Raw genomic sequence first — 26603 nt, 5'->3', positions numbered from 1 at the left:
TAGTTTATTGAAAAATAGGAAACCTAATTTACATACAAAAATTACATGTAGAAATATTAAGAAAAAAATTTACATTGACTTTCTGACAAGACCAATATTAAAAAATACAAATAAAAATAAGTATACAGGTAGTTACATATAAATTTGTCTGAAGACAAAACAATATAAAATATAAAATAGGTATCAAATTCATTTCACAATTTGTATAAATCTGATAAGGCGTTTTATGAATTCCTTAACAATCTGAGCTTTTTTAATATCATTCGGTAATTTATTGAAATCGTTCAAACCCCTATAGAACATGGACTTCATAGTACTTGACAGATTGCATCTAGGTAAATTAAAATTTGTATTATTTCTTGTAGAATATCTATGAATATCAGAGTTGAAAACAATGAAGTCATTAAAATAGGTAGGGAGATGATTGTTTAAAATTTTAAGAATGAAAATCATTGTATTTAGATAATATCTATCTCTCACGGAGAGCCATTGAAGCTGATCCAGCATTAATGATATATTTGTATAACGGTTGCATTTTAATATTATATGCATACCTCTATTCTGCAGTTTCTGTAAAGCTGATATTTTATTTTGATCTAATGAATAGAGCAAACTTTCACAATAATCAATATCATTACGTGAGGTAGGTCAACTGAAGTATCACGAGTGTTCATTTCCCAAAAACGATTTATAAGACTCATTTTTGGCATGGATTATAACGAATCTTGTAGAAATACTTCCAAACAGGAAAATATTCTAACGTTCCCATGTGTTTACCTATATGTTATTAATTTATACATTTAATAATGAAGATAAATTTACAAACAATAGCGATCTTCACGAGCACAATACTGGATATAACAACAATTCAACAAAACATGATACACAAATTCTCTCCTGTATGCTGGATGCTACATTTTATGTACATTTTATTTTATATTTTCAACAAGTTTTGTAAATAGTTCGCATCCAACTCTAGACTTATATTTGTATATTGTATGCTCCATCAATTACTTGCTGTTATGTGTAAATACCTGACTATTCAAACTATTATATTTATCTTATCTTTATGACTACCATTGGACTTATTTCATGTCATGTAAATGATTTATGGATATTAATAAAATTATCTACCTATCTATCTACTTCCAGGCAAAAACTGGAGGAAAAGCTTTTTCGACAAACAACTACATACTTTCATATAAACATTGATTTACACGAAAGAAAGAGTACTTACACCATTGCTTTTGTATGAACATTGAGTTGTACACATTTTTTTATGAAGACGGTGAAGTAGAGCCAAACCCTTTTTTTACCAGTGAATTATTATTGTTCTTGCTGAAGTTACCCCAAATGATAAGTCAAATGATGAGTCAGTAAAGTGACATGCAATTTGGGCTAGGTGCTAGAGATGAAGTAAAAAATTTTGATGAAGTCTGGTGTTACGAAATGTCACTTGGAAATGTATTTTTGAAAACAAGCTAGGACTATAAGAGACTTGCTAAAAATAAATAATGAAGGTAATGATTGTATTTTCTGTTTAATAAGGAGTTACTTACGTGAATCACTTCCATTCCCTTTGTTAAAATATGTGTTTTTTCTGCAACGAGTAGATGATTCAAAAACATTCATCACTGCATGATCCCCAAACTTTTATTTCACTTAACAAGTGTGACTCCACCAAGGCATAATATAAAATGTTAGCTGGCTGATACTCAATTTCATTTATAACTATTTCGATAGTAAAACACTGACACGATTTTTTTTACTCAACATGATAATGTCACCATCGAACTTTAAAGGATTCTAAAAGTTAATCTATCAGACAATATTCAAGACAAATGATATATTTACTTTATTTAAGAGAAAATAAGTTGTTGAACAAAAGCAGACCTCTAAATTCGACTATTCGAAGAATATATGCTTCTACTAGAAGACGAGTATGGTTTACATCTTAGTGAGTAGAGTGTAAGGTTTGAAAAAAATTTGTTTTTAACATATCTAATTTTTTTTTTATTTTCTTGCAGTGGATGTGAGATGGATGAACTTCCCCACAAGAAGAAGAAAACCAGACTCTTTTTTTCCCGTAATTAGACTTTGATTGATTGTTATTTCATTTCATATTCATCCTATCATGTAGTTTTTCGTACTTTATAATGTAAATAATGTAAATACAGGTGATTTTATTTTAATTTAATGAGTGAATATCGACAGACTTTTATTTTAACCTTTTTTTTCAATTATCAACATGTTTTCTGACATTTCATTATTGCTTAATTAATTAATATCAAATGTTTTCAATTGGGTTGATACTTTTTTAAGACTTCAAATGTGATACTGTACATATTTTATACAATAAATTATGATTTTTTTATCTTTAAGATTTTTTCTATTTCAGATTATATGCTTTTGAAATTGTATAATATCAATAATGTCAAATAGCTGATTGTCTCTTTCATCTGCTTCTTATGATGAGTTTTTATAAAAAATATCATTTAATGAAGTTGTTTAAATCTCTTTAAATACCCAAATCTCGAATATCATCAAAATTATATATTCATAGTTGTAACTCATTGCTGTGTGTATGCAGAAGATTATTGAGAAAATCCATATTTGGATGTCTCTATCAACTCAAATGAGACCAACAATTATTTGAATAATTTCAATGGGTTCATAACCACGTTGAGTATTTATTGATTGGTTTTGGTTGACTATATTCATCGTAAAACGGTGTTGCAGTCAGGATTTCATGGAAGGTGGTATGGTATAAAGTGATTTAATACTTGTGACCGTAACTCGTTAGAATACTTGTATATATTATTTAGGTACAAAAATAACCTTCTCATGTTGAAGTTAGGTATTTTTTTAATATATGCTGATATAGTATAATTGTAGGTTATTGATTCACAATCAAAATCGCTGTGAACAATAAATATCATATTTCATAAGAAACATAACGGAGATGATGGTATGAATAAATTCATATGTCGAGCCACCACTAATAATAAGTAATCATCAATCATTTATCCTTACTGGGTTGATTTTTTTTTTTTTTATTCTGCAACTGTATTCGATTATTTATTAAGTCAACATTCCTTTCATTATTTCATCAAATATTGAGTTGTTATGCTTGTTATAAGTAATAAGGTTTCTTTAATTAAATAATACGACTCTGAAGCTTGAATGTTCATAGTTCGATAAGGAAGTCAGTTTTGGATCGCTACTTTCACGCAGGCACCGCTATTAGAGCGCCTTAAGGATTTTCCTGTAGTGCTTGTGTTTTATCCTTAAAAAATGGCTTCAAGTTTGTTCTTATATATGATGGAATCGGCCGATACTTGATGAAAATCCATAACTAACGTATTCCAAAAACACTTTATTGTGAGATTTTCACTAAATTGTTTTACAGTTTAGTTTATAAACTATATATATATTTAGTATTGAATGTGTAGAATTAGTTGAAAGACACGCCAGATGAAGCCATTGTATGGCGAAACACGTGTTGCGTTTTTGTAAAACAATTTAGTGAAAATCTCACAATAAAGTGTTTTTGGAATATGTAAGTTTGTTCTTGTATAGATTTCTTCAATAAAACAATTTTGTTTGACCAAAAAAAGTTCTATCGATTCAGTTTTGTGAGGAGATCGTAAACGGTCGACAGTGAGTATAGTTAAAAAAAAAGAAATCGTGTATTTCATTATTTTGCAATTATTCAAATTTTTCCTGGAACCGAAAATTTTGGAACCCTATAGTAATTGGGGATTTGAATTTGCATAAATAATACTGAGAGATTGTAAATTTATTTTGGCGTGGCCGGTTCTAATTACACGTGTTGAATACATTCCTTCGTGGATTTGAAAATAAGTACACTTGTGTCTAAGGATAGTATTGTCTGTTACAGAGATTTTTCTTTCATAGGTTTTTTCTATCGTTATAATTGAAAATCGAAAATCGGATAACTGTTTAAAAATCCAAAGTTGTATTTTTGACTAGCTGGGAGAGCTGCAAACTATTTCTTTTGTGACTCATGGAAGTAAGTGTTCGTGAAATTCCTGGAGACCCAGGAATACCTGTCTGTGCCATTACTGAAAGTTTCACCACCTTTTCTACTACTTTTTGATAGTAGTAAACTAGAGTTGTTTAATTCAATAATCATGGTATATCGTCGCATTGGTGAGAATTGTGATCATTTATATTTGTTTTTAAGGCCATAGGTATTGTGATATCGATTAGGTACTATTCAGTGAATGTGAACCGTAGTTTACATCTTATGTAACTCATTCTCAGACCCAGAGCTGTGGAAACGGTTTGTTCATGAATGAAATATAGGCAAATGCATTGAGATTTTTTGCCTTTAGAAAATCTTATAAATTCAAAAACTGGAGTCCACACAGGCAATAACCATACAAAATCCATTAAAATGTTTAATTGATCATTTACAAAGAAATTATTTTCGACTATTGAAGTTTATTTCATTCAGTTCATATAAAATTGGAGTAGATGTGCTTATCTTCATTTATTGCAATCTGTTTCTGTTTAAAATCTGTTTTTCCGTTAATCAGCTGTTGCCCCCATACGAACGACAACTCTCAGAAGTTGAGAAACTTGTGCGAGCTAAGGACTAACGAGGTCTTACCTTTTAACGTGTGATTCCTAACACGGTTGCAGAATCATTCCAGCTTCAGCCAGATAAATTCTCTCGAGAAAAATATCTGGTCGAAGCGGGAATCGAACACACGACCTTCCGATCGTGAGTCGGACGCACTACCACCGCGGCCAATTCCACAATAATTACAAACGAGCAATACTTTGCTCGTTTAGTAATTATTGAAAATTTTCACAGGAATTTCTTTTTTATTTCCTAATACACAGAAACATATTTAACATTGGATGGACAAAGTCACAGTCCAACTTCATAACAATAAAATATGTATGCTCGGAATTATCCAAGCATTCAATGAATAGAAAAAATAACAATATTAATTACAAATACTACAACATATATATGTTTTTGGGAAAGAAAGTTTTTGGCTTTCTACTACTCCATCTTGATACAAAAAAAGGGATGAGGGAATCTTCCAAAGAAAGGAAGTAATCAATTTGAAAATAAGTAACTCTATACATGGATGTGTAGATCATGCAAAGAAGTAACTTTCAGACACAAATTGAAAGTCCTTCTGAAACAGCTACTTTCATATAAACATTGAATTAATCACACGAAATAAAAGTCCGAAAGTCCTCCTGTTTCAGGAGGACTTTCTTTCATTTTGGGTCTGAAAGTTACTTCTTTGCATGATCTACACATTCATGTATAGAGTTACTTATTTTCAAATTGATTACTTCCTTCCTTTTTTTGGAAGATTCCCTCATCCCTTTTTTTGTATCAAGATGGAGTAGTAGAAAGCCAAAAACTTTCTTTCCCAAAAATTAATCACTCCTAAAAATATAACCCCTTCAATTCAAATATATATGTTATTATATCAATGTTAATGTGGTAGATGGAGCAGACAGTATTTTGAAGGTCTTTAAAATTCATTAATTATGAACAAGCTGCAACAATAAGATAATTCTGGATCAGTATCCACACATAAACATAAAAAAACATCATCGGAAACATTCAACGAAATTATTTTTAAATCAAGTCATACACGGAAAAAATCCGAAAATACGAAAACAAAACAAAAAGAGTGTATAATTTATCTTGTTCCTGAGGAAAATGTTATATAGGTGAAACTTGAAGACTCCTAAATGTAAGAAAAATGAACATCGTGAACGAATAAATAGAAGATAAACAACAGGATAGGGGATAGCGGAGTATATTTTGAAATGAACTGGTGAACATACAATTAAATTCAATGAAATAAAATCAATGACCAAATACTTCAGCCAAAGAACCAATGTATTTCAAGTAACTTTGTGGAAATGGATGACACTTGGTTACCACTGCTAAGGCGAGAAGTTGAGAACGAAAATATCAACGTAAAATATGATTTTTCGGCAAACATCTTATTCTCAAATATTAATATGCAAATTCTTCCGCGGCATGGAAATCGTGAGATAGACAGAAAAATACTATTTGAACATTAGTAAAGGGGATGTATAAGAATTATTTTCAGTAAAGAATACAATGAAATAATGAAAATTAATTTGCAAAGACAAATTTATACTGAATAAGGAAATTTGCTATTGAATTCTTTAAAAATGTTTGGAATAATTTGATTGTTGAGTGTACATTTGGTATATATTTAACAAATAAAATGAAGATGATTGGGCTATATGTTATCATTGAGAAATTTCACACATTTCAGAAATTTGTGATGTGGCACACCAGCATATTTATTCAACTCATCCTTTCTAACACGTTACCGTTGATACCCAATATTAGGAGCTTTGCTATGAAAAGTCATGTTGGTATTCATTAATTATGCTTTTTATATCAAACTGAACTTTTTTATTTATCAAACAATCTTCAGCTGCCGCACTGAGTCATGGCCGGTGAGAAGTTTCTCCCTCAAGATATGCAGTATATGTGTAGAAATCTGTTATCCGTCTGTTAGATTATTTGAGCCGTACTACGTAAAATTGCAAACAAAAGTTTCTATCTTTTTTTTTACATGCTTTATATTAGCTTTATCTGTATGTGTGTTTTTTTGTAACTTTTCATTTCATATCGGGATCTGTATTTGACAAAATTATTGACATTATTGCTTGATCTATTCGCGGGAAGATGGCGCTGTACGTAACCTCCTTGATATATCGACATTATTGCTTGATCTATTCACGGGCAGATGGCGCTGTACGTAACCTCCTTGATATATCGACATTATTGTTCGATCTATTCGCGGGGAGATGGCGTTGTACGTAACGTCCTTGATATAATTCGAACTCACTTTACATGTATTTCTTCATTTGCAAAGAGTATTTTTTTGTTAACACGCGCGCCTGCTGCCTTATTTGTAACCCTCCTTTGCGCGCCTGCTGCCTTGGGCTTGGTAGCTTTTGACATATTGTGTTTTGGTTCAGATATTGTTGATGACGTACTGGTTGGTTTTGATGGTTCAAACAGACAAATTATTCAATTTTTAAACTTTCTCAATAGTCTGCATAACAAAATTAAGTTCACAGTAGAAATCGAACAAAACAAGGAGCTTAACGTCTTAGATTTGAATATTTCAAGAGTTAATAATGGTTTTCAATCCAATATCTACCGGAAAAACACGTTCACAGACTGTACAATTTCCTTTGACTCTTTCAGTACGCTCTCACATAAGTTATCCGCGTTTAGGTCAATGATACACAGAGCTTTCGCAATCCCTTTACCGGAAAAGAATTTCCAAGATGAAATAAAAATAATTAAGCAAATTGCAGTGAACAATCAGGTACCAATTTTCCTAATAGAAAAGATAATATCAAGTAAAACTCACAAAACATTTATGAGTAAATTATACCCAAACTGCCGAAAACACAATATTGTCAAGTACAGTATCATCAATTACTCAGGTAAACTTTCAGAAAATATTCAAAATTATTTCTCTAAATACAAAATATCAACAGCTTTCACAAGTAATAATAATTTAGGTAGAACCCTGTTTAATGCAAAATCCAAACGGGATAGAATGAAAAAATCAGGTATATATAGAATAGAGTGTGGCGAATGCTCTGCAGTATATACAGGCCAAACCGGTAGAAATTTTGACATAAGACTGCGTGAACACGTCTGTTTGGACAAAAAATCCGCAATGTACGAACATCTTCAAGAATCACACCACAAGATAAATGAGAATAACCTCAAAATCCTACACATTTGTAATAAAGGGGAAAAATGAATTTGTTGTTGGCCATGGAAATTAACAAATCAATTAAAAACCAGAAACGTATACCCCTAAACGAGCAACTCGATTTATGCAGGTATAAAAAATTGTTGTGACTAGTTGAAAGTGTTTCCAAAGTTATCAGAAGTTGGTTGATTATTCTTGTCACTTTAATAAAGAAGTTGGGCATATATAAAGTATTTGCAGATGTGTATTGTGAAATACAATAGGATGATCAAATTGCAATTCAGACTATTGAACTAACTTGCTATCAATTGGTTAGCAGATACCATACTGTCAGGCTGGATCTTGATTTCCATTTCTCTCAATTTTATATTCAGGTCTCTGGTGTGTAGGAAAAGAAACAGTGTTGTCGAAAGTGCCATCAGCGCAATTAGTTCACTGGTTCTGAAATAAAAAAAAATATTATAAGGATACCAGTTAGAATCAGTGACAAAATATAAATTTTTTGACGAATTTATACAAGGAGTTGTGACAACAGATATCGTATTTCATGAACTAAGAAATACCAAAGTTGGAGCAAACATATTTATAGTACCAGCTGTAGTTATGTTTGGTGAGTTTGCAGTTTTTGAGCTATTAAGGAGATCGGGTATGGTTAGCTCACGGGTTGGTTGTCACAGCGGTAATATTGGAAAATTGAAAGAACGAAGGAGTTCATCGAAAAGTATCGAAGGATCGCGAGAGCAACTCCTCCATCCTGACGTCACTTCAGTTCACTCTGATATTGTGTGAGGGAGATGCGTACTTTTTTTTCATATAGCAAAAGTAAATTTTTAGGCATCTGTGTCGAGTCTCGTAAATATACTAGAATTTTCCATAAATACATATTATTTAATGTATTTTTGATGTTACATATGTGGTCATGATATCACTATTCGTTTTAATGAAAAAATATTCATTCACAGTAATTTTAGGGGGTTATGTTCTGAAATGTGTTTTGGGGCTCTTTGTCTCAAATTGACGGGGGCTGGAAGTCACATCTACCAACCATATATGTGTGCTGCACTTTTTGTTGGCTTTTTGAGATTCTGCTACATAGGTACTATTCCGTTTTATTTTAGAGCAAATCATAGAAATGCCATGGCATAATATGCCATGTTGCGAATTAGCGAATTAGCAGTTGCAAATAATTTGAAAATTGCGATGTATTGGGAATTGACTAGTCCTGATTGATTCCAGTCATTTATGAAGAGACATCCTTGTCTATCCATTAAAACACCTGAAACTAACTGCTTGACCCGAGCCACGAGTTTTAACCCACATAATGTTGGAAATTTTTTCGAAAACAGCTCTATTTTGTCCATTGAAGAACTGAATTTTGAGAACAAAAATGGCATAGTACTGCCACCACACTGTACTCACCGCCTACAACCTTTGGGCAGGTCAGTAGAATTAAGGTTGATTGAACGAAATTCTCTGCCCTTATCGATTTCGTGATCAAAAACAGGGGTTCATTTAAAACACAGTTAACCTCGAGAGGACCTTGGCGGACCTTCTTGAAATCGCACTTAGTGTAGGTCCTCTTCACCAATACATCTAAGAATGGCAATTCGTTGTGGACTTCCTTCTCCATTATGAAAGTGATGCGCTGTTGATGTTCTTCAGGAAGCTGTCTAGATGATTCCATATTATGAACATATCGTATGTTGAAGTGTCGTCAACATATCTCAACCAGACTCAGGGCTTCTTGTGGGCTAATTCAATGGCCAGAGTCTCAAACCACTTCATGTATATGTTGGCTAAAACTGGTGAAAGTGGCGATCCCATTGCCTAAATAATTCGTCCTTCAGTTGGAAATAGCAGTTTCGTATACGGCATCCTAGTAATTGCATAACTTCTATATGTGCGGAAAATTCTACATCGGTGAAACTAAGAGGCCATTGAAAGTCCCCACAAGTAACACACAAAGCGAGGAGAAACCAGCAATTAGGGAATAGCAGAGCATATTTGGACTCGTCAAGTGGTTCCAAGCTGATGAGATTATCCACATAAAGGAGCACTGGTTTAGGAAGCAATTCAAAGAAGTCGCATATATGTTGCCCAACAACGCATTCAGCCACGCTAGCGTGGCTGAATTCGCAACATATGGAAATACATATTCAAGTGGAAAACGGCCAACTCCCGTCAAACGGTCAGCTAAACCGGTGAAGGTAAAAGTACTCGAATGATCTAGAAATAGTCATCTCTCGGAGGAATAAGTCCAGTCATCACCCGAAGAAGATTGTAGATACTAACAATCGAAACGACATGAAGTAACTTGTCATGAAATCTTTTATCTTTATTTCTATTTTTATTGTTCAATTTTCAATTGTTGCTTGTATTTTATTCTGTTTGTTTATTTAGTTTGCTTAATATAATTGTTATTTTCAGCTATTCATTTTACTGATGACTCTACAGACTCCATCTAATACCATTCTGTCATGTAGATAGTATTGACTCAAAAGTCAATGGCCTACTTGTTGTCGAGGGAAGAACAACGGTGAAACGGGCGATTTGAGATGCAAACTCCTATGAAGATGCAAAATTTTTCTAGTCTTCACGTCGAGTTTATACAGCTTCTCTCCAGTCCACTTCACTTCTCCAAACGAGTAGAATAAGACTGGGACGGCAAGTATATTCGTAATAGCCGCGGCTATTTGCTGCGGCGTGAGTTCATTACTCCGACATTCCAGATGGTGAAGGATGCTTCCGTCTACGAACTGCACACCCTCTACGTAGTCCCCGCATCGTCCTATCTTGAGATGGACCATAGTCTTCCACCACCCTCAAGGACTAATGCCATCCTTTTCTTGAGAGGCATGAAGTTTAATATCAATCATATGAAACAAATGGGTGACCTTGTGCCTCCGGTTTTTGGGGGTGCTTCAGTTATATCCTTGAGTATTTCTTAGTGCATCGGATAATGGCAATAGTGAGATGAAGAAGAGAAGGGGACTGAGGTAATTACCCTGAAATACACCCCTTCTGAAAGTGACCCACCCTGTTTGGACTCTAGCCTGACCAGATATTATGGTGAAGCGAGTCCGCCAGAGTGGTATCAGTTGTTCGATGCCGCAAGGCATCTGAGCAAATACAAGATTAGCTCCTACGATGTTGTATCAAATGCCTTGCGGTAAACGATCCCGGCCATAGAGAGGTTACGCTTATACTGTATCGAGTTCTACTTTGCACATCTATCGATGAGCAGGTTCTCTTCACATCCAGCGATTTTTCTCTTTGAACCTCTCTGCGTATCTATCCGTTCGAACACTTGGCCAACTGCGGTAAGTATTCGTATGCATAAGATGCTCGCAAATAACACGAACTCAAGCATGTTATCGGTCTGTAATTGTTAGGAATCGACAAATCTTCGCTTTTAGGGATGAGAGCGGCCCGTCCCTCAACAATCCAATCCGGAATCAGCTGCTCTCCATCTAGCCATGAGTTGAAAACTCTGGCCAGATGGCGGTGGGTGCTTGGTAGTTTTTTCTACCAATAAGTGTTCAGTCCATCTGGGCCTGGAGCAGCGCTGTACCCGGCGGTGTTTATTTACCAGCCTCTTCTGTTGAAACACCATGAACCCAAACCAGTTCTTGTGGCTTCAGGCGCCTAATTCTGTGGAGCACCCTGCGTGTTCTGATTGTCTCCTTTGGTGACAGGATGTGAGTCTCCTCTCCAGCTGTACCATCGGGTGGTAGAACTGTCACTTCTACCACTTCGTTAGCAGGCTGGGAAGGAGCTATATAGCACTGCCGTCGAAGATAGGATACATAATCCATAGGTTTTTAGGTTGAAAAGGCGCATGATCCGGATATGTTTCACACCAAAGAGCATGCATTTCCACCAAGACCCACAGCCGGTTCTGGAGGAGAATAGTGTTCTCCCTCCCGGGTGCAGCTGGGCTGTTGGTCCGGTTTTGCACCAGTTGCTGGGGAAAGTGGTGGCGCAACTCACCAAAGGCACTAGGTGTTAGTGGCCATCCTTGCTCATTAATTTTTATTATCACTAATATTAATATTATCACTAACATTATTATTATCATTTTATACTGGGTTGTCCTCACTGGTATTTTCTTCCTGTACGGAATAAATCCATAGGGAGGTAGGATTATTGTTTTTAATGTTTGGGGTTCTGAAAATTTACAGAGCCTTGTTACAAGTTTTGATAACTACTGCTTTTTGTACTTATGTATGTGCGTATGGATGGCTATAAAATTACTTTTTCTAAGGTTGATAGTGAACGATTGCAGTGTAATTCTTGTGAGTGACATGATTGGTAATATTGCTAGATACATGCTTTTGTCTCCATATATCGACAATCTCTATAGTTACGTCTACTAGAATAGCTATGTCTATGAGACAGCTGATTTTCTGTTGTCTGAGTGTATATGTAATATCCAGTGTATTGTGTACTATTGTTCTGTCTGTGTGGAGTGTTCAGTGAAGTTTTTTTTGGTTTTTTAAAAGTGGCTGTGTGTGTCTGTGTAGTCTAATCTGTCTAAAAGTTTATATCCTTTTGTTATATGTTCTATTGTTTCTATGTGTTGGTGACATTTTCTACAATTGTCTTATGTGATGGTTGAGTCTTTGATTATGTGTTTTTTGTAGTTTGGGGTGGCAATGACTTGGTCTTGTATAGCTAGTGTTAATTATTTTGTCACGGAATGAATTTGTCCTTGAGTTAACCATTTGTATGTGAGTTGTTTGTTATTGTGTGGTTGGTTTACATTTTTGTAGTGGTGGCCGTGAAGTAGTTTTTGAGCCAATTGTATAATTTTGTCTGTTGGGATGTATTAATTTCTTTGTGATTAATTTAGTTTCAGAGGTGTGTATCCTAGAACTGCCTCCAATATTTTTGCCGTAATGAGTTATTGTTTTTTCTGATGTTGTGTATTTGTTAAGCCTCTGCCTTCTATTTTCCTTGTAGTGCTGTTCTTTCCATTGGTAAATTAGGTTTTTTGTGAGCATGATTCGGTTTAGTCTGTTGGTGTTTTCTGTCAGTGTGGCCCATTTCATTTTTCCGAAGGAGAAAGTGAGCAGAGCAGAAGTATCGCATATGTGTTGATAGCTTTGATCATGTTTCTAGGGTTTAGTTTCGTTTTCAGTATGGTTGTCAGTCTTTTGTTGGATTTTCGAATCAGTTGTATTTTTATTTCTGTATGGTTTCGTCTAGTGTTTTGTGGAAATCCGAGGTATTTGTATGTTTCGTGTTTTTGCAGTATGTTCATATACAGGGTGTCCCTGGACTTCCTCTTTTCCTCTCGGGAATGTATAGATGGGGTCAAAATATCACCAGTACTTCATATAACTTTTTTTCCTAAAATCCTTCGTTACCAAGTAACGGGCCCTCGAAGTTACAAAATGAAAAATGTTTTTCTTTGATAACTTTTCAAGTGAATATTCAAAATCATCCAAATTTTGGTAATTGACTAAACAAATTAATTCCTTCGATGAACTTTCATGCAGGAGTCAGTTGTTTTGCTACAAAGTCAGGAACGGACTACCCCCGATGGTCCACACCCCAAAACTTTGAAATGACAGATATTTTTCAATATTTTTCAACAAATTAAGGTTACTTGGACAATTTTATGAATAAAAGTACTCGTGTGGAAAGTCGATCGGAGCAACGAGTCTTGATAAAAATGTAGTTTCACTCGACAACATCAAACCCGCTCGTCCACCATTATTTGAAATGAATGCCCCCTCAGAAAGAAATCCAATGGATTTAAATCCGGAGACCGCGATGGCCATGAATATGGCCCACCTCTACCAATCCATCTATTGTGGAAAATATGGTTCAGATGGTCACTCACAATCAAACTAAAATGAGGAGGAGCGCCATCATGCATAAACCACATATCTCTTCGGGTTTGCAATGGAACATGTTCCAAAAGTCCATTCAAATCGTTCTGAATGAACTCCAAATAACGTTCTCCATTCAATCGGTCCTGTAGAACGAATGGTCCTATAAGATGGTTTCCTATGATGCCAGCCCAAACATTCACGTTGAATTTCCGTTGGTGTTTGGTTTGCAATATCCCATGGGGATTTTCTTCGGCCCATATATGGAGATTATGAGAGTTGATAACTCCATCTCTACTGAAACCTGCTTCATCAGTGAATAAAACTCGATTAATAAAAGTCATATCCTCTCTTTGCCTATCCATGAACCAATTGGCATATTCCAGTCGTGCTGGAAAATCTTGAGGTGTCATGGCATGTACCTTCTGGATGTGAAATGGGTGGAGCAGTTGTTCCCTAATTATTCTATGAATAGTGGACTTGGATGTATGGAACTGTTCTGATAGATTTCTGATGCTCATTGAAGGATCATCAGCGACGGCTTCCAAAATATTTTCCTCCAATACAACGGTACGTACAGTCCTAGGAGCGCCCTCACCACCTCATTTTGGCAAAACTGTACCTACAATAATATCGAAATAAAACAACGTGCTCAAATTAATTATCAATTATTACATACCTGTCTCCCTCAAGCTGCGATCGACACGCTCGAATGTTTCTCTTGACGGTACCGTTCGATTGGGAAAATGCTCGGAATACAGACGACGAGCTTCTGCAGCATTACAAAATGCTCGTCCATAAAATACATGCATATCTGCATATTCATTGAATGTAAACTGTTCGGCCATATCAAAAAAATTCAAAATATCCTATAGAATATTGACAATACAATGATAGTCATATGACAACGCACCACTCAACAAAACAAAATCGCATTCCAGTTTCTCATTTTTTATCAAAACTTTCTAAAAGGTTTTTTTGTCAACATCTGTGAAAGAAATGGAACATAATTATTCCCTGGATATTTTTCACCTGATCATGTGCAGCCGTTTTTGTAGTTCATTCGTTTGCTTTTTATTAGTATAGTAAATATTTTTTCCGATGTGCGTTTTTTCAGCTAAATTTAGATTCGTGTTAAAGAATTTCTCCCATAAAATTATAATTATCAGTGAAACTCCTCAACAGTTTAGCTGTGAAGAAGAATTTGAAACATTCGAATGTTGAGTTTCATGAGATTCAGATAACTGATCAACACGAAACGTGATCATTCCACACGCATTATGTACATACAAAATATGGAATGAATTCGATATTTCATAGTAGAGTAGCTTGTTAGTTTAAAAACACCACGAATCTACAGAACTTGATATTTCTTTTGAAAAAATATCTGCTATCATAATTGTGACTTAAACTTCCATATAGGTACTGTACTTTTTGTTTACGACTTCATTTTAGCATACTTTGTATTATTCCTGTTATAAATGTTGTTGAATTAACGTTATCATTATTATTTCTGCTTTGATAATTATTCATTTCAAATAATGGTGGACGAGCGGGTTTGATGTCGTCGAGTAGAACTACATTTTTATCAAGACTCGTTGCTCCGATCGACTTTCCACACGAGTACTTTCATTCATAAAATTGTCCAAGTAACCTTATTTTGTTGAAAAATATTGAAAAATATCTGTCATTTCAAAGTTTTGGGGTGTGGACCATCGGGGGTAGTCCGTTCCTGACTTTGTAGCAAAACAACTGACTCCTGCATGAAAGCTCATCGACGGAATTCATTTGTTTAGTCAATTACCAAAATTTGGATGATTTTGAATATTCACTTGAAAAGTTATCAAAGAAAAACATTTTTCATTTTGTAACTTCGAGGGCCCGTAACTTGGTTACGAAGACTTTTAGGAAAAAAAGTTATATGAAGTACTGGTGATATTTTGACCCCATCTATACATTCCCGAGAGGAAAAGAGGAAGTCCAGGGACACCCTGTATACGTTATTTATTGTTTGTATCTTGTCAGTTTCAATATATTTTCCTTTCTCGATTCGGAAAATTTTGTATTTTCTATTCCAAATTCTATTGCAATGTCTTAGCTGTTCTGTTATTCTTATCCAAAGGGTTATCTGGTCGGGACGTATCCCTGAAGCTCTGACACAGTCGAGAGGGCGCGCTTGCATTATCAACCGATGACCACTGCCTGCACACTGGGGCGAGATCATGTGCCCTAAGCAGACGCAATGAGCCAAGAATGAACGCCTTCTGCATTTGTCTGGCCAAGATTTCTGCCATCGTGCGTTGAGCCGCCATGATCTTAAAATTCGAGAGTAGAAAGGACATCATTTCACCAATGACTCCAATAATCAGAACAACTATCTTAACATAGTAGTCGGGATAGAGTCTGCAGAGTTCGAAGAGAAAATCTCGATATATCATCTGTTTGGTATCATTATTATTACTATTTGAGGCTTCTATATCATAACTTTCAGAAGGAGTGTTTGAAACTGAAATCGTGTTTAGATTCTCTAGTTTAAATTTTCAAGATTCACCAGTCATATTCTCAGGGAAAGAGTTGAAAGGGTAGGGATTGAGGTTTTATATCTGTTTTGAGACTACTATAACTGATGAATGGATTTTCAATTAAACTCTGAGAAGAAGATATTTCGCCCCTTTCGCACATCCTAACGAATAGTTACCAAAGTTCGGTATCATGAATGAAATTTAATATAAGAGAATGATTTTTATTAACATCATGTTAATAAGCTTTTTCTTAGTAATAACGAGTTTGGAATATATCTAAATAACCTGACTTCTCATTCTGCTTTCACCGAAACCTTATGTCTCTATTGCTTTTGTATTTTTAACAAAACCTTCACAAACGGCAATACACGAATATGTAATAACCGGACACTCAAACGCTCCAGTGAATATGAAACTCTATGTTTCACATCGCGAGAGATTGTTACAAAGGCCGGAGGCTGTCCTGCAAACAGTTCCGGATCGTACTGTTATTGGACCAGTTATTATGCAGTTGCAGAACAAATAGCTGCAATATTCTTTAATGTATGAAATTATTAATTGATGTGGTTGAATCTAATAACTTGCACATATGCTATATGTGAAAGTTGGGATAAATTATTTTTTAGCCAGTGCGCCATATTTGTGGAACATCCTCATGGATGCTGAAAAATGTTCTAGATCGCAAATCTCTCCTGAATGTGTATTATGCATTTGCGTATTCAGCTATTTCGTATGGCATAGTAAGTAGTATGGGGACAAGCTCAGGATATCCAACGAATTTTCATTCTTCAAAAAAGAATTGTACGGCGCATTTACAATCTTTCCTAACTGACTTCCTGCAGAGACACCTTCAAAAAAATATATTTCAACAGTTACGTGTATATATCTCATGAAGCTATACTCACATATACTTTCATAAATAGGGAAAACCAGAAATAAAGATAATTTATGGATAAGTAAGTGTAAACATTCATTTTATAAAAAATCGCCAATTGTGGCAGGTAGCTATTTCTACAATAAATTACCCACGTTATTGAAAAAAATTAAATCCTTGAGGATTTTCAAGATTGAGCTTCTGATAGCAGAATGCTTCTATGGCTTGAATGAATTCGCAATTTATCTCGAAGAGTGAAAGAGCTGGTTATTCTCTTATACAATCCGTTTTGAATTTGTTTTCATGTTCATTGCTTTTTTTCTATTTTTTATGTATGTATTTCTGTGTTTATGTGACTTTACAATGTATATTTGTTTCTTTATTTAAAGACTCCTCTGATCTGTTAATGTTAACAGGAAAAAGACTCAATAAAATTTGATTTTGAATTTGATATTTTCAATTTTTATAGACTGATTGTTATTAAGTACTTTCCTTGAATTTGTTGAAAAATCTGATTTTTTATTGTATTTCGAAAGGGGTATATTTTCAGGAGAGACTCATTTTTGGGAAAGGATTTACCTTTCTACTTGTCCATCTTTGCACAAAAAATGTGGGGAACTTTCAAAGGAAGGAAGAAAGCAATTAATTTCGAAATAAACTCTTCATGCATAGATAGAAGTACTTTCAGACAGGCGGGTCGGCTGTCCTTGTTCGTCTTTCACTGCCTGAACCATTGTGCATGCTGTTTTTGGCGAGTGCATTGGCTTGGGATGTGGGGGTTGAGCAAACCGGCCATCGGATGCCTGCTTTCACGTAGCCCCGCTGAATACGGAAATGACAGAACCACTTGTGGTTCTGTTATTCCCTAACTGAATGGCATCCCAACGAGAGCTTCTCAACTCTCCAAATCTTGATCCAATAATTGAACCTACAAAAAAAAGGTTTGGTGGTGCAGCCAGGAAACGACTGAATCATCTCCTCAAGAACGGGGTACCTTATGAAACCACCTTGCACCAAATTATTGAGCGGCGTGAGCGGCGTACGCAGAACCTCTCTGAGCAGGTTAGCAAACGTTTGCTCTCATATGATGATTCACCAAAACCTGGGGAGAAAAAGCCCTGCACGGTTAGGTGTAGCTGACGTGCACAAACCCTCATGTCGGAAGGTTGTCGCGGGTATCAAGGTGGGAGTCTTGCACCTTGACTATCCGACTACCTCATTAACGATGAAACAGCAGAGCATATACTTTGGCAGAACGGCAGAACCGTACTCTTACCATCTGACCTGAAAGACCACTCATCATACAAACTGATCGGCTTCGTTAAGAAGCTGGGTTTATTTGATCGAGTGTGAATAGGTGTGAGCCACAATAAACCCTTGCGGATTGCAGTGTCAAATAGACCCACTCACTTTGGATCTAACCTAACCTACTTTCAGATACAAAGTGGAAGAAAAACTCCCCTCCAAACAATTACTTTCATGCGCTGGAAAGATAAATTTTCCGCAATTATCCAGCTGGAAAAAAATACTGGGGGATTGCAAACCCTAGTCAAGAGGTTGTACCTCGAAACCGGTCTATAGGTGATTTACTTGAAAGTAATTTTGGCATGGTCCTGTTGCTGAATGAATAAGAAACGAGACTATTTCAAGGCAGCTGCCCGAACATCCAATGAACCTGGTTTAGTATTCGATACTGAACAAAACCATATGAAAGCCAAAGAAATAACTTCACTTCTGCTGATATACAAAGATAAATCAATGCATGGGGTCTTCTTCAACAAATTTGAAGACCTTGGTTTATCCAATAACCTGACATTTCGGTGAAGGGTCTGCCGTAATGCATCTAAGATCTTACACTTCTGCTGACGGCATGTCCACCATATGCGGCCTCAGTTCATATCCATCGATATAATGCGACCCTACAAGTGCTATATTACTATCATCGTCACTTCGTCGGCATTGACGATGTTGCCGATGTTGCCTAATGCTTCGAGCAATATCGAATATGTTGTAGAGGGTAAATTAGTGCCGAATTCATTGGAAATCGTTATTCTTAATCCTCAGACCGATGTAGTTCTCAACCATCAAAGTAAGAGGATATTCGTCGAGAAATTTTCAGCACCGAATGAAACCAATGTTGTCCAAGGAGGATGAAAAATGAATGAAATATCGATATATTCTTTTCAAAATTTTCAAATTCTGAAGATCACACGTTAAAAGGTAAGACCTCGTTAATCCTTAGCTCGCACAAGTTTCGACATCTGAGGGTTGTCGTTTGTAGGGGTGCGACAGGTGGTTAACGGAAAAACAGATTTCAAACAGATTTTTTAAACAGATTAATGATGCCGGCATGCCCTAGATAGTATCGGAGCTCCATGGAAAGGGCCCGACCGCCACAACCTTCAAGGTTATGGAACCGATGGATTCATCATGGTCTGATAGAATGGTATCATCGAATGATGGCTATATAGGTTACTGACCCCCAGTGCAGGGCCTACCGCGAGGCTCTTTTGTTGATGGCATTTCCAGCTCATGAAGTCTCAGCCTATAACCATTGATATTACTCAGCCCTATGAGTACTATATTGCCATTTATAAATCGCATGTTAAAAGGTTAGACCCCGTCAATCCTTAGCTTGCACAAATCACTTCTTTGGCATTGACGAAATACTGGTGTTTTCTAATGACTCGCAGGATTTTGAATCCGTTGCGGGGAATGAGAAGTGCAACATTTATCGGAATTATTCATTCCTGACCCTTAGACTGATTCAGGAGAATACGTCTGATAAAGTCCTCCTCAACTATCAAAATAAGACGATATATCATATTTTCAGCTCCGGAGAGACGAATATCGTCCGAGGAGGAGAAAAACTGATGAAATATCGATATTTTCCCTTCGAACCCCGCAGGCTTTACCCACCACTTAACACACCACTTAAGATGCTTGTTTTGATAATTGGAGTGAATTGATGGATGTAGCTGTTACTACATGGTAGATCATCTTGAATAAATATAGTTTAAAAAACTAAAAAACACGCTTTTAAAGAACATCGAACTAAAAAGTTAAAAACTATATTTGTTTTGAATTTTTTAGTTTCGTATGCTATAAAGGCGTCTTTTAGTCTTTTTAAACTATATTTATTTTATCTAAATTTTGGGCTCAATCAGCCGTATATTGTTTAGAAAAATGACCATTGATTTTTCCGATTCCGGAGAGGGAGCCTGAAAATCAGCTACCAAGCCCAACGAAGGCAACAGGCGCGCGGGTTAATAACAAAAAATACTTTTTTCAAATGAAGAAATACATGTTAAGTGAGTTCGAATTATTTCAAGGAGGTTACGTACAGCGCCATCTATCCGCGAAAAGATCAAGCAATAATGTCGATATATCAAGGTTACGTTCAGCGCCATCTGCCCGCGAATATTTCAAGCACTAACGTCGGTAATTCTGTCAAATACAGATCCCGAGCTTGAGAGTTACAGATAAATATACATACATACAGGTGAAACTAATATAAAGCGTGTAAAAAAAATATAGAATGAGAAACGTTTTTATACCAATTTTATTTGTAATTGACGTTACTTCAGTTTAGTTTGAAAATGTCCTTGTAGGATGAAACTACGGTAACTTTAGTTACGAATAAAAGTGTTAATGAACTCAGAAAGTTTCATTTCTACTTTTTCATGATTATTGAAGCCCTTGGCACTCTGTAATGAGATCATACTGACATACCTGACTAACCAATTGCAAAAGGCATTCTGGGCTCATTGTGTCTACTTAGGGCACCTTATTGTGTCAATGGTCATTGGTTATTGATGCCGTCGCGCATTTGGTAGTATCGGAGTTCCGAGGAAAGGGCCCCACCGGCGACCTTTCTGGTTTTCCTCAGAAATATTGAAAGCGTTGTGTACGTATTTTATGCACCACCAAAATACGTACGAAAATTAGGCACGAGCCCTACTCAAATGTGCGGGGGGCTAATTCATAACAAAATTCAAATGTTCGGAAGTCATTTTGAATTCAAGATCAATATGGCAAACATATTTTTATCGGTATTGCAAAAAAGAAATGAAGAGATACTATTTTGAGCTACAGAAAATCTGAAATTTTTCCTGAGAAACATTAGCATATAAACATTTCTTCTGGGATTTCTTCCTTTCATGTCTTCCATTTGATACATGAGCTTTTTGATATATGTCCATGAAAACTCCATTTTTGTCAAATCAGGTAATCTGGGGATCCAAGCTACAGCCTCACTATCATCCAGGTTGCTACATACATAATCAATTGTGGAACTGGCTTCTTAAGTTAGACGAGTAGGGGTGTAAATAGAATTGGAATCTGTAAAGTTTATGTTGAAGTCTCCTGTGAGTATACCAGTTGATTTGAGGGGCAGTTCGTTTATCAAAAACTCTAGTTGAATAAGAACATAACAGATGTAAGAAGTACTTACATCTGTTATGGGTGACTGATAGATACATAATGTACAAATATTAATTTATTTTGAATACACGGTGGAAAAATTCAAATAATTTCTCTTTTTGCAAATGATTTAGTTTGTGAAACTTTTCAACTCTCAACTCATGTCTAAAAGTATTTTTCACTATTCTTCATTTTTGTTAAGATATCCAGTTATATATGTGACACTCTCGGGTATAAACATTTTTATATATACTTTGTAGTAAATGTTCAAGAGGTAGCGAAAACTTATGTGAATTTCTAGAACTTTATCTAGCGTTTTTTAATATGACTCTGCCGGAAGCAAGAAACTCTTTCGATGTTTCGAAATAGATGAACATTTTAATCTAGCAGACCACTATTAAAATATTCATGCAGTCATTGTTCACTGTGGTTCTGGTGTTGGATTTGGTCATTATTACGCCTGGGTCAGAGACGAAACGGACTGGTTTAAGTTTGACGATAGTCGTGTCACGAAGTGTTCTGGAGATGTATTGAATCTATTAGAGCCTCTGGAGACACCCTTCATTTTGTTTTATGAGAGAGAGGACATTGGCAGATAAAGATCTTCAGATGATGTGGTCCTTCAGGTTTTACCGGGTTTTTCTGCACATGAAAAAGCAAATGCCCCACTGGAATAAATGAAGTCGCCTCGGAGCGACAATTAATTTTGATTGTTGTTTTTATTTTTATCGTTGTTTCATAATTTCACAATGTTGATGATAATAATAATTTTTATCGGTAAGCTGTAAGCTGGTAAGCTGATGGTTTTCTTTGAAGCCCACTTGGCTAATATTGATTTCACTGCTGTATTCAGTGCCTTGTGTAGGTTTTGTGTTGTCTTGAATATATCTTCCATTTCATCCTTTATTTATTTTTCAACCAAAAATTTATTAACAATATTCAAAGCAGATCTGCATATTGATCGCTTGTCATTATTGTTATTATTGTCATTATGTTTGCATTCAAGTACGAATATATTATAACATCTGAGTTGGTGAACACTTCCTTAAAGAGATAAATTGTTTCGATAAATAAATCCGATGCTATTTTTGCTGAGGCAACTGTACGGCTTCTAGTTATGCTTCTGCCATGAAAATGATTGTTGAGATATTCTCACAACTTGGAAATGTGATTGGGATCTATCTTGTTGTAAAAATATTATTAATCTCTTCGCATATGGAACATCATCCAACAAATTTGATAACTCATGCCTGATAATTCTATCGATTTTTTTCCATTGAGATGAGATGACTATAAAAAGCGATCAATTATTTTTTTTCCCAAACATTCATTGACCAACATTGTTGATGTTTCTTATTCCGTTTGCTTAATATTACATATTATGTTGATTTACAGTTCCGTTTTTTTGGATTGTTGCTGCATCGTCATCAACCTTTTTTATGGCCTACAGTCCCATCGTTGGAGATAGTCCAACCTCTCTGCTCCGGTCACTTGTACTTACATGTGGATTTTCAATTTGAATATTGAATACTGGATATCAGGTTCAAACTTTTTGTGGTAAACATTTTCAGTTTTTTCAAAACTCGAAAGCATGAAATGCCCTCTTATATGGTTCTGGAACACTCTTTTGATATATTCTAAATTCAAAAAACCAGGTTCCATCACTTACTCCTAAAATATTTGCACCATATCTTCTAGTGTATAGTTCTGTAAATGTGATTTTCACCTCGACAATTATGATTATTCACAAATTACGTTATTCATATATATTCTTGATACCAGTGAGATTTACTATGAAAGAAAATAAAAAACAATTGTATTAGCTTTCTTTAACAATAATAGAAAAACAGTATTAAGTAATGTGAAGGCGAAAAAATAACTGTGGAAGAACGTTAAAGTATTTTATCTAGGTATATGATGGAATCGGCCGATACTTGATGAAAATCCATAACTAACGTATTCCAAAAACACAATTTAGTGAAAATCTCACAATAAAGTGTTTTTGGAATACGTTATTTTATCTAGGTTGAAAAATCCAAAAAACAGAGTAATCATTGTTTGAACATAGGTAGAATTCGTACTGCTTTGTCCAGCACCCTCAACATTCATTTGTAAATGTCTCACAGCCAAGTAGTTTTGAAAAATATTTCCTCAGTTCCGATTAATGTGATAGCGGTGATTTTTTAGAGAGAGTCTGCAAAATACATTTTTCAGAATAACTTCGCAAAGCCGCAATGTACATTCAGAAATAAGAATATACTGGGAAGCTGATGGAATTTGGAATCGAATAGTGTATTTGTATAATGAGTGTAAAAATATAACTTGGGTTCACCGTGCTCTAACGAATCACACAGTATAAGGAACAAGTTAATATTGATAGATATACATACGAAAAAAAAATTAAAATTTAAAAAGATGGTGTTTTCTCACAGCAATAGACCTAGGAAATCTTATTGACTCGCCCCTGTCAGAAGTGACATCCCCATTCAAACTACCCCAGAAAATTACAGATGAGTGTTGCAAATAATTTTTTTCTGAGAATTCATTTTTAAAGGTCGATACTATTTTCAAAATTTCATATGATCAATTTATATTTTAAATTTAATCAGAAAACATCCACTTTACTCACTATAACAGTTTAAGCTCTCTGAAATGTGACTTTTCAATGTGTTACTTTAATCGTATGGTATAAAATTTACACATTTACCCAAGAAGCGATTAATTGGATTTCATAATACTAATTATTGCAAATATTTTAATTGAAGTAATGCATGAATATTCTATCAGGTTATAGAATAGGTGTTACAAGTTGTTTTAGTTTACGCTTAAACAAATTCAACTCTCTTATTGAGAAATATTCGAATAAACAAACATATTCAGAATGATTATTGGATATAAATAGTTGGGAAATTTCAATTTTTCATAAATTCTACATTCTTTGAACGTTTTCTGCTTGAAGTGTATTCGAAAATCATCAATTTGAAAAACTGTATATTTTTTATAGAATTATCTATTTTTGATGACGTATGTGATAAGTTGACGAAAAAAAGATGAAACATTTTTGAATTTTTGAAGCGATCCAATGAATAACCTTAGAAATGGAGCCTAAATATAGGTTGATGACAACAATTTTTTTATATTTTCTTCAACCCTCCGAAATGATTTACTGATTTTTACTGTCATATTTGCGCTTTCAGAGCCACATAGTCATTTTATATACCTACAGTAAAAAATTGGAATCTAAGTATCACACTTTTGAACATGACATAGATAGAAACTTGAAATATTTTGTGTTTTGAGCTCAGCAGATTATATGGTTTTCGAGCGATAACGTTTGGGTTATTCTCATAATAAAATTCTCAAATAAAATAAATAAAAATGAATAAATAAAATAAATAAATTAATTTATTTTCAGTCCCATTAAAATATTTACTGAATAGGGATTGCGATTACGGTTTCATTCGTGTTTTTTTTGTAAAATATATTGAATACTGCATTTGGTACCTTCAACAAGGTAACATTGTAACAGAACATTGAAAAATTCAAATTCTATACTGTACTCTTCATGGTTGTGATGATAAAGCCATGGATGTAACAATAATAATGTATAGTCGCTAGAAGTATCTGGCGTTATGACTAATTTCATACGAGACTACCAAATATATGAAAAAGTGAGACTTTATCACTCAAAAGCATTGTACCGTTATACAAATGTTCTTCCAAAAGTTATCATGAATTGGCTTTATCAAGACCTCAAAATTTCATCAATAAATTTTCATTTTTCAACGAAAATTTTGTTTATTAGCAATACCATGAGAGCAAACAGCAAGATAGCTATTGCTGGTTGCTCGATTTGTATTATATAAAAATAACAAAGTTTGAGTTAAAAAAAATGAGAAAATTTTTACGTCGACTGGCATTCGTAAAGATTATTTCCTGAAATATTCTCAGCATTACAAATTAAGTGGGCATACTCTGAGACTGGCGGCTGTAAATCAAATTATCTGAAAAAAACAATTACTTCAGGCCAGTCTCGTTACAGGCAGATGGGGCGCTGACAAACATGTTGTTTGTTGTTCGCTTCAGCCTAGTTCGAGGAATGATACTCTGGAGGAATTCGATTTTCAATTATCGGAAATCATCGACTTTTTGTTGATGATAGACACTACCTTGCACTGATGAGTGGCCAAACAGCCTGAAACCGGTCTGAAAGTGTGTTCCAATAATTGAAAATCAATTGCGGCAGTTGTATCACCGACAGCATAGGCAGGAATAACTTCAGTGAAAAATCCTGCACTGACACCTGTCGGATATAATCCAACGCCCTTCGTGATATTAGTCGGGTGTCGGTCCACAACTTACAGTGTAGGTAATTAGAGACTGGCCTGAACGAATTGTCCTACATTTTAAACTTGATATTTCCCTATACCTATCTGTTACTGTTTTCGAAATAAAAATTAATTTCAATTCTTTTCTTCGAAAATCATGACTTCTAAAAATGCCGATATCTTTTAGTTAAGAAGTACTATGATATCGAAATTTGGTTTGGAGTTAGGTGATACTTGGACACTTGCCACACGTCAGCCTAATCTCCGTTACTTCAATACAGGGTGGTAAAAAAATACAGTTTTTTTGTTTGCTTGAAAAAGTTGCTGAAATTTGATTATTTTAAATGGAACACCCTGTATATTATTGAAAATTCGGAAAGCTGCTGAAATTTGCTTTCTTTCTATGTATATCATACCTATACCTAACTAGTCAAGTTTCGGACTTATGAACATTTATTTGTGAAAATGTCCCTTCAGAATGAATGGTATTTCCATTCGGTATTTGGTAAGCAGGCCATGATTACTATTTGACAGTAGCGTTGTGACATTCTCCTAATAATATCGACATTTTCGTCACTTCAGAAGTTGCAAATACCTTCAAAACGATGGAACAAAACTATTCAAACGAAGTTCTTATGAATTTGTTTATTATTTTTGGACAGTGTGACAAAATTATCAGCAGAACATGTAGAAAGTTCAATGAAATGTATCCGAATCTACCGCCAATGAACCTCAAGAAATTTATACGAATTCAGAACAATTTCAATGCATTTGGATCAACTTTAAAAGCACCAAGAAACTTGCCTCGACCCGTAACTTTCGAAGACAACCAGATTAATGTC

General features: G+C 34.9%; 2 protein-coding genes across 6 annotated transcripts in view; one reads left to right on the top strand and one right to left on the bottom strand.

Annotated features, from left to right (window-relative positions):
* The window catches only part of Klp3A (kinesin-like protein 3A), a 44479-nt gene extending 42103 nt beyond the window's left edge, over nucleotides 1-2376 (top strand). For 2 of the 3 annotated variants that reach the window (XM_074179045.1, XM_074179044.1), the window contains exons 17-18: nucleotides 1865-1968; nucleotides 2028-2376. In XM_074179045.1, coding sequence (XP_074035146.1) covers nucleotides 1865-1958 — 94 coding nt within the window. In that variant the 3' untranslated portion in view covers nucleotides 1959-1968; nucleotides 2028-2376. The remainder of the gene's footprint in view (nucleotides 1-1864; nucleotides 1969-2027) is intronic. The other variant, XM_074179046.1, reaches the window with a different exon arrangement.
* The window catches only part of pip (heparan sulfate 2-O-sulfotransferase pipe), a 530582-nt gene that overhangs the window by 76801 nt on the left and 427178 nt on the right, over nucleotides 1-26603 (bottom strand). For all 3 annotated transcript variants that reach the window (XM_074179052.1, XM_074179053.1, XM_074179051.1), the window contains one exon: nucleotides 8077-8219. In XM_074179052.1, the coding sequence (XP_074035153.1) occupies nucleotides 8077-8197 (121 nt within the window). In that variant the 5' untranslated portion in view covers nucleotides 8198-8219. The remainder of the gene's footprint in view (nucleotides 1-8076; nucleotides 8220-26603) is intronic.

The sequence above is a fragment of the Leptinotarsa decemlineata genome, unplaced genomic scaffold, assembly GCF_025532065.1.
Source record: "Leptinotarsa decemlineata unplaced genomic scaffold, Ldec_3_MD MMD2_tig00004307_RagTag_RagTag, whole genome shotgun sequence".
NCBI lineage: Eukaryota > Metazoa > Arthropoda > Insecta > Coleoptera > Chrysomelidae > Leptinotarsa > Leptinotarsa decemlineata.
This window is presented reverse-complemented; position numbering and strand designations above follow the sequence as displayed.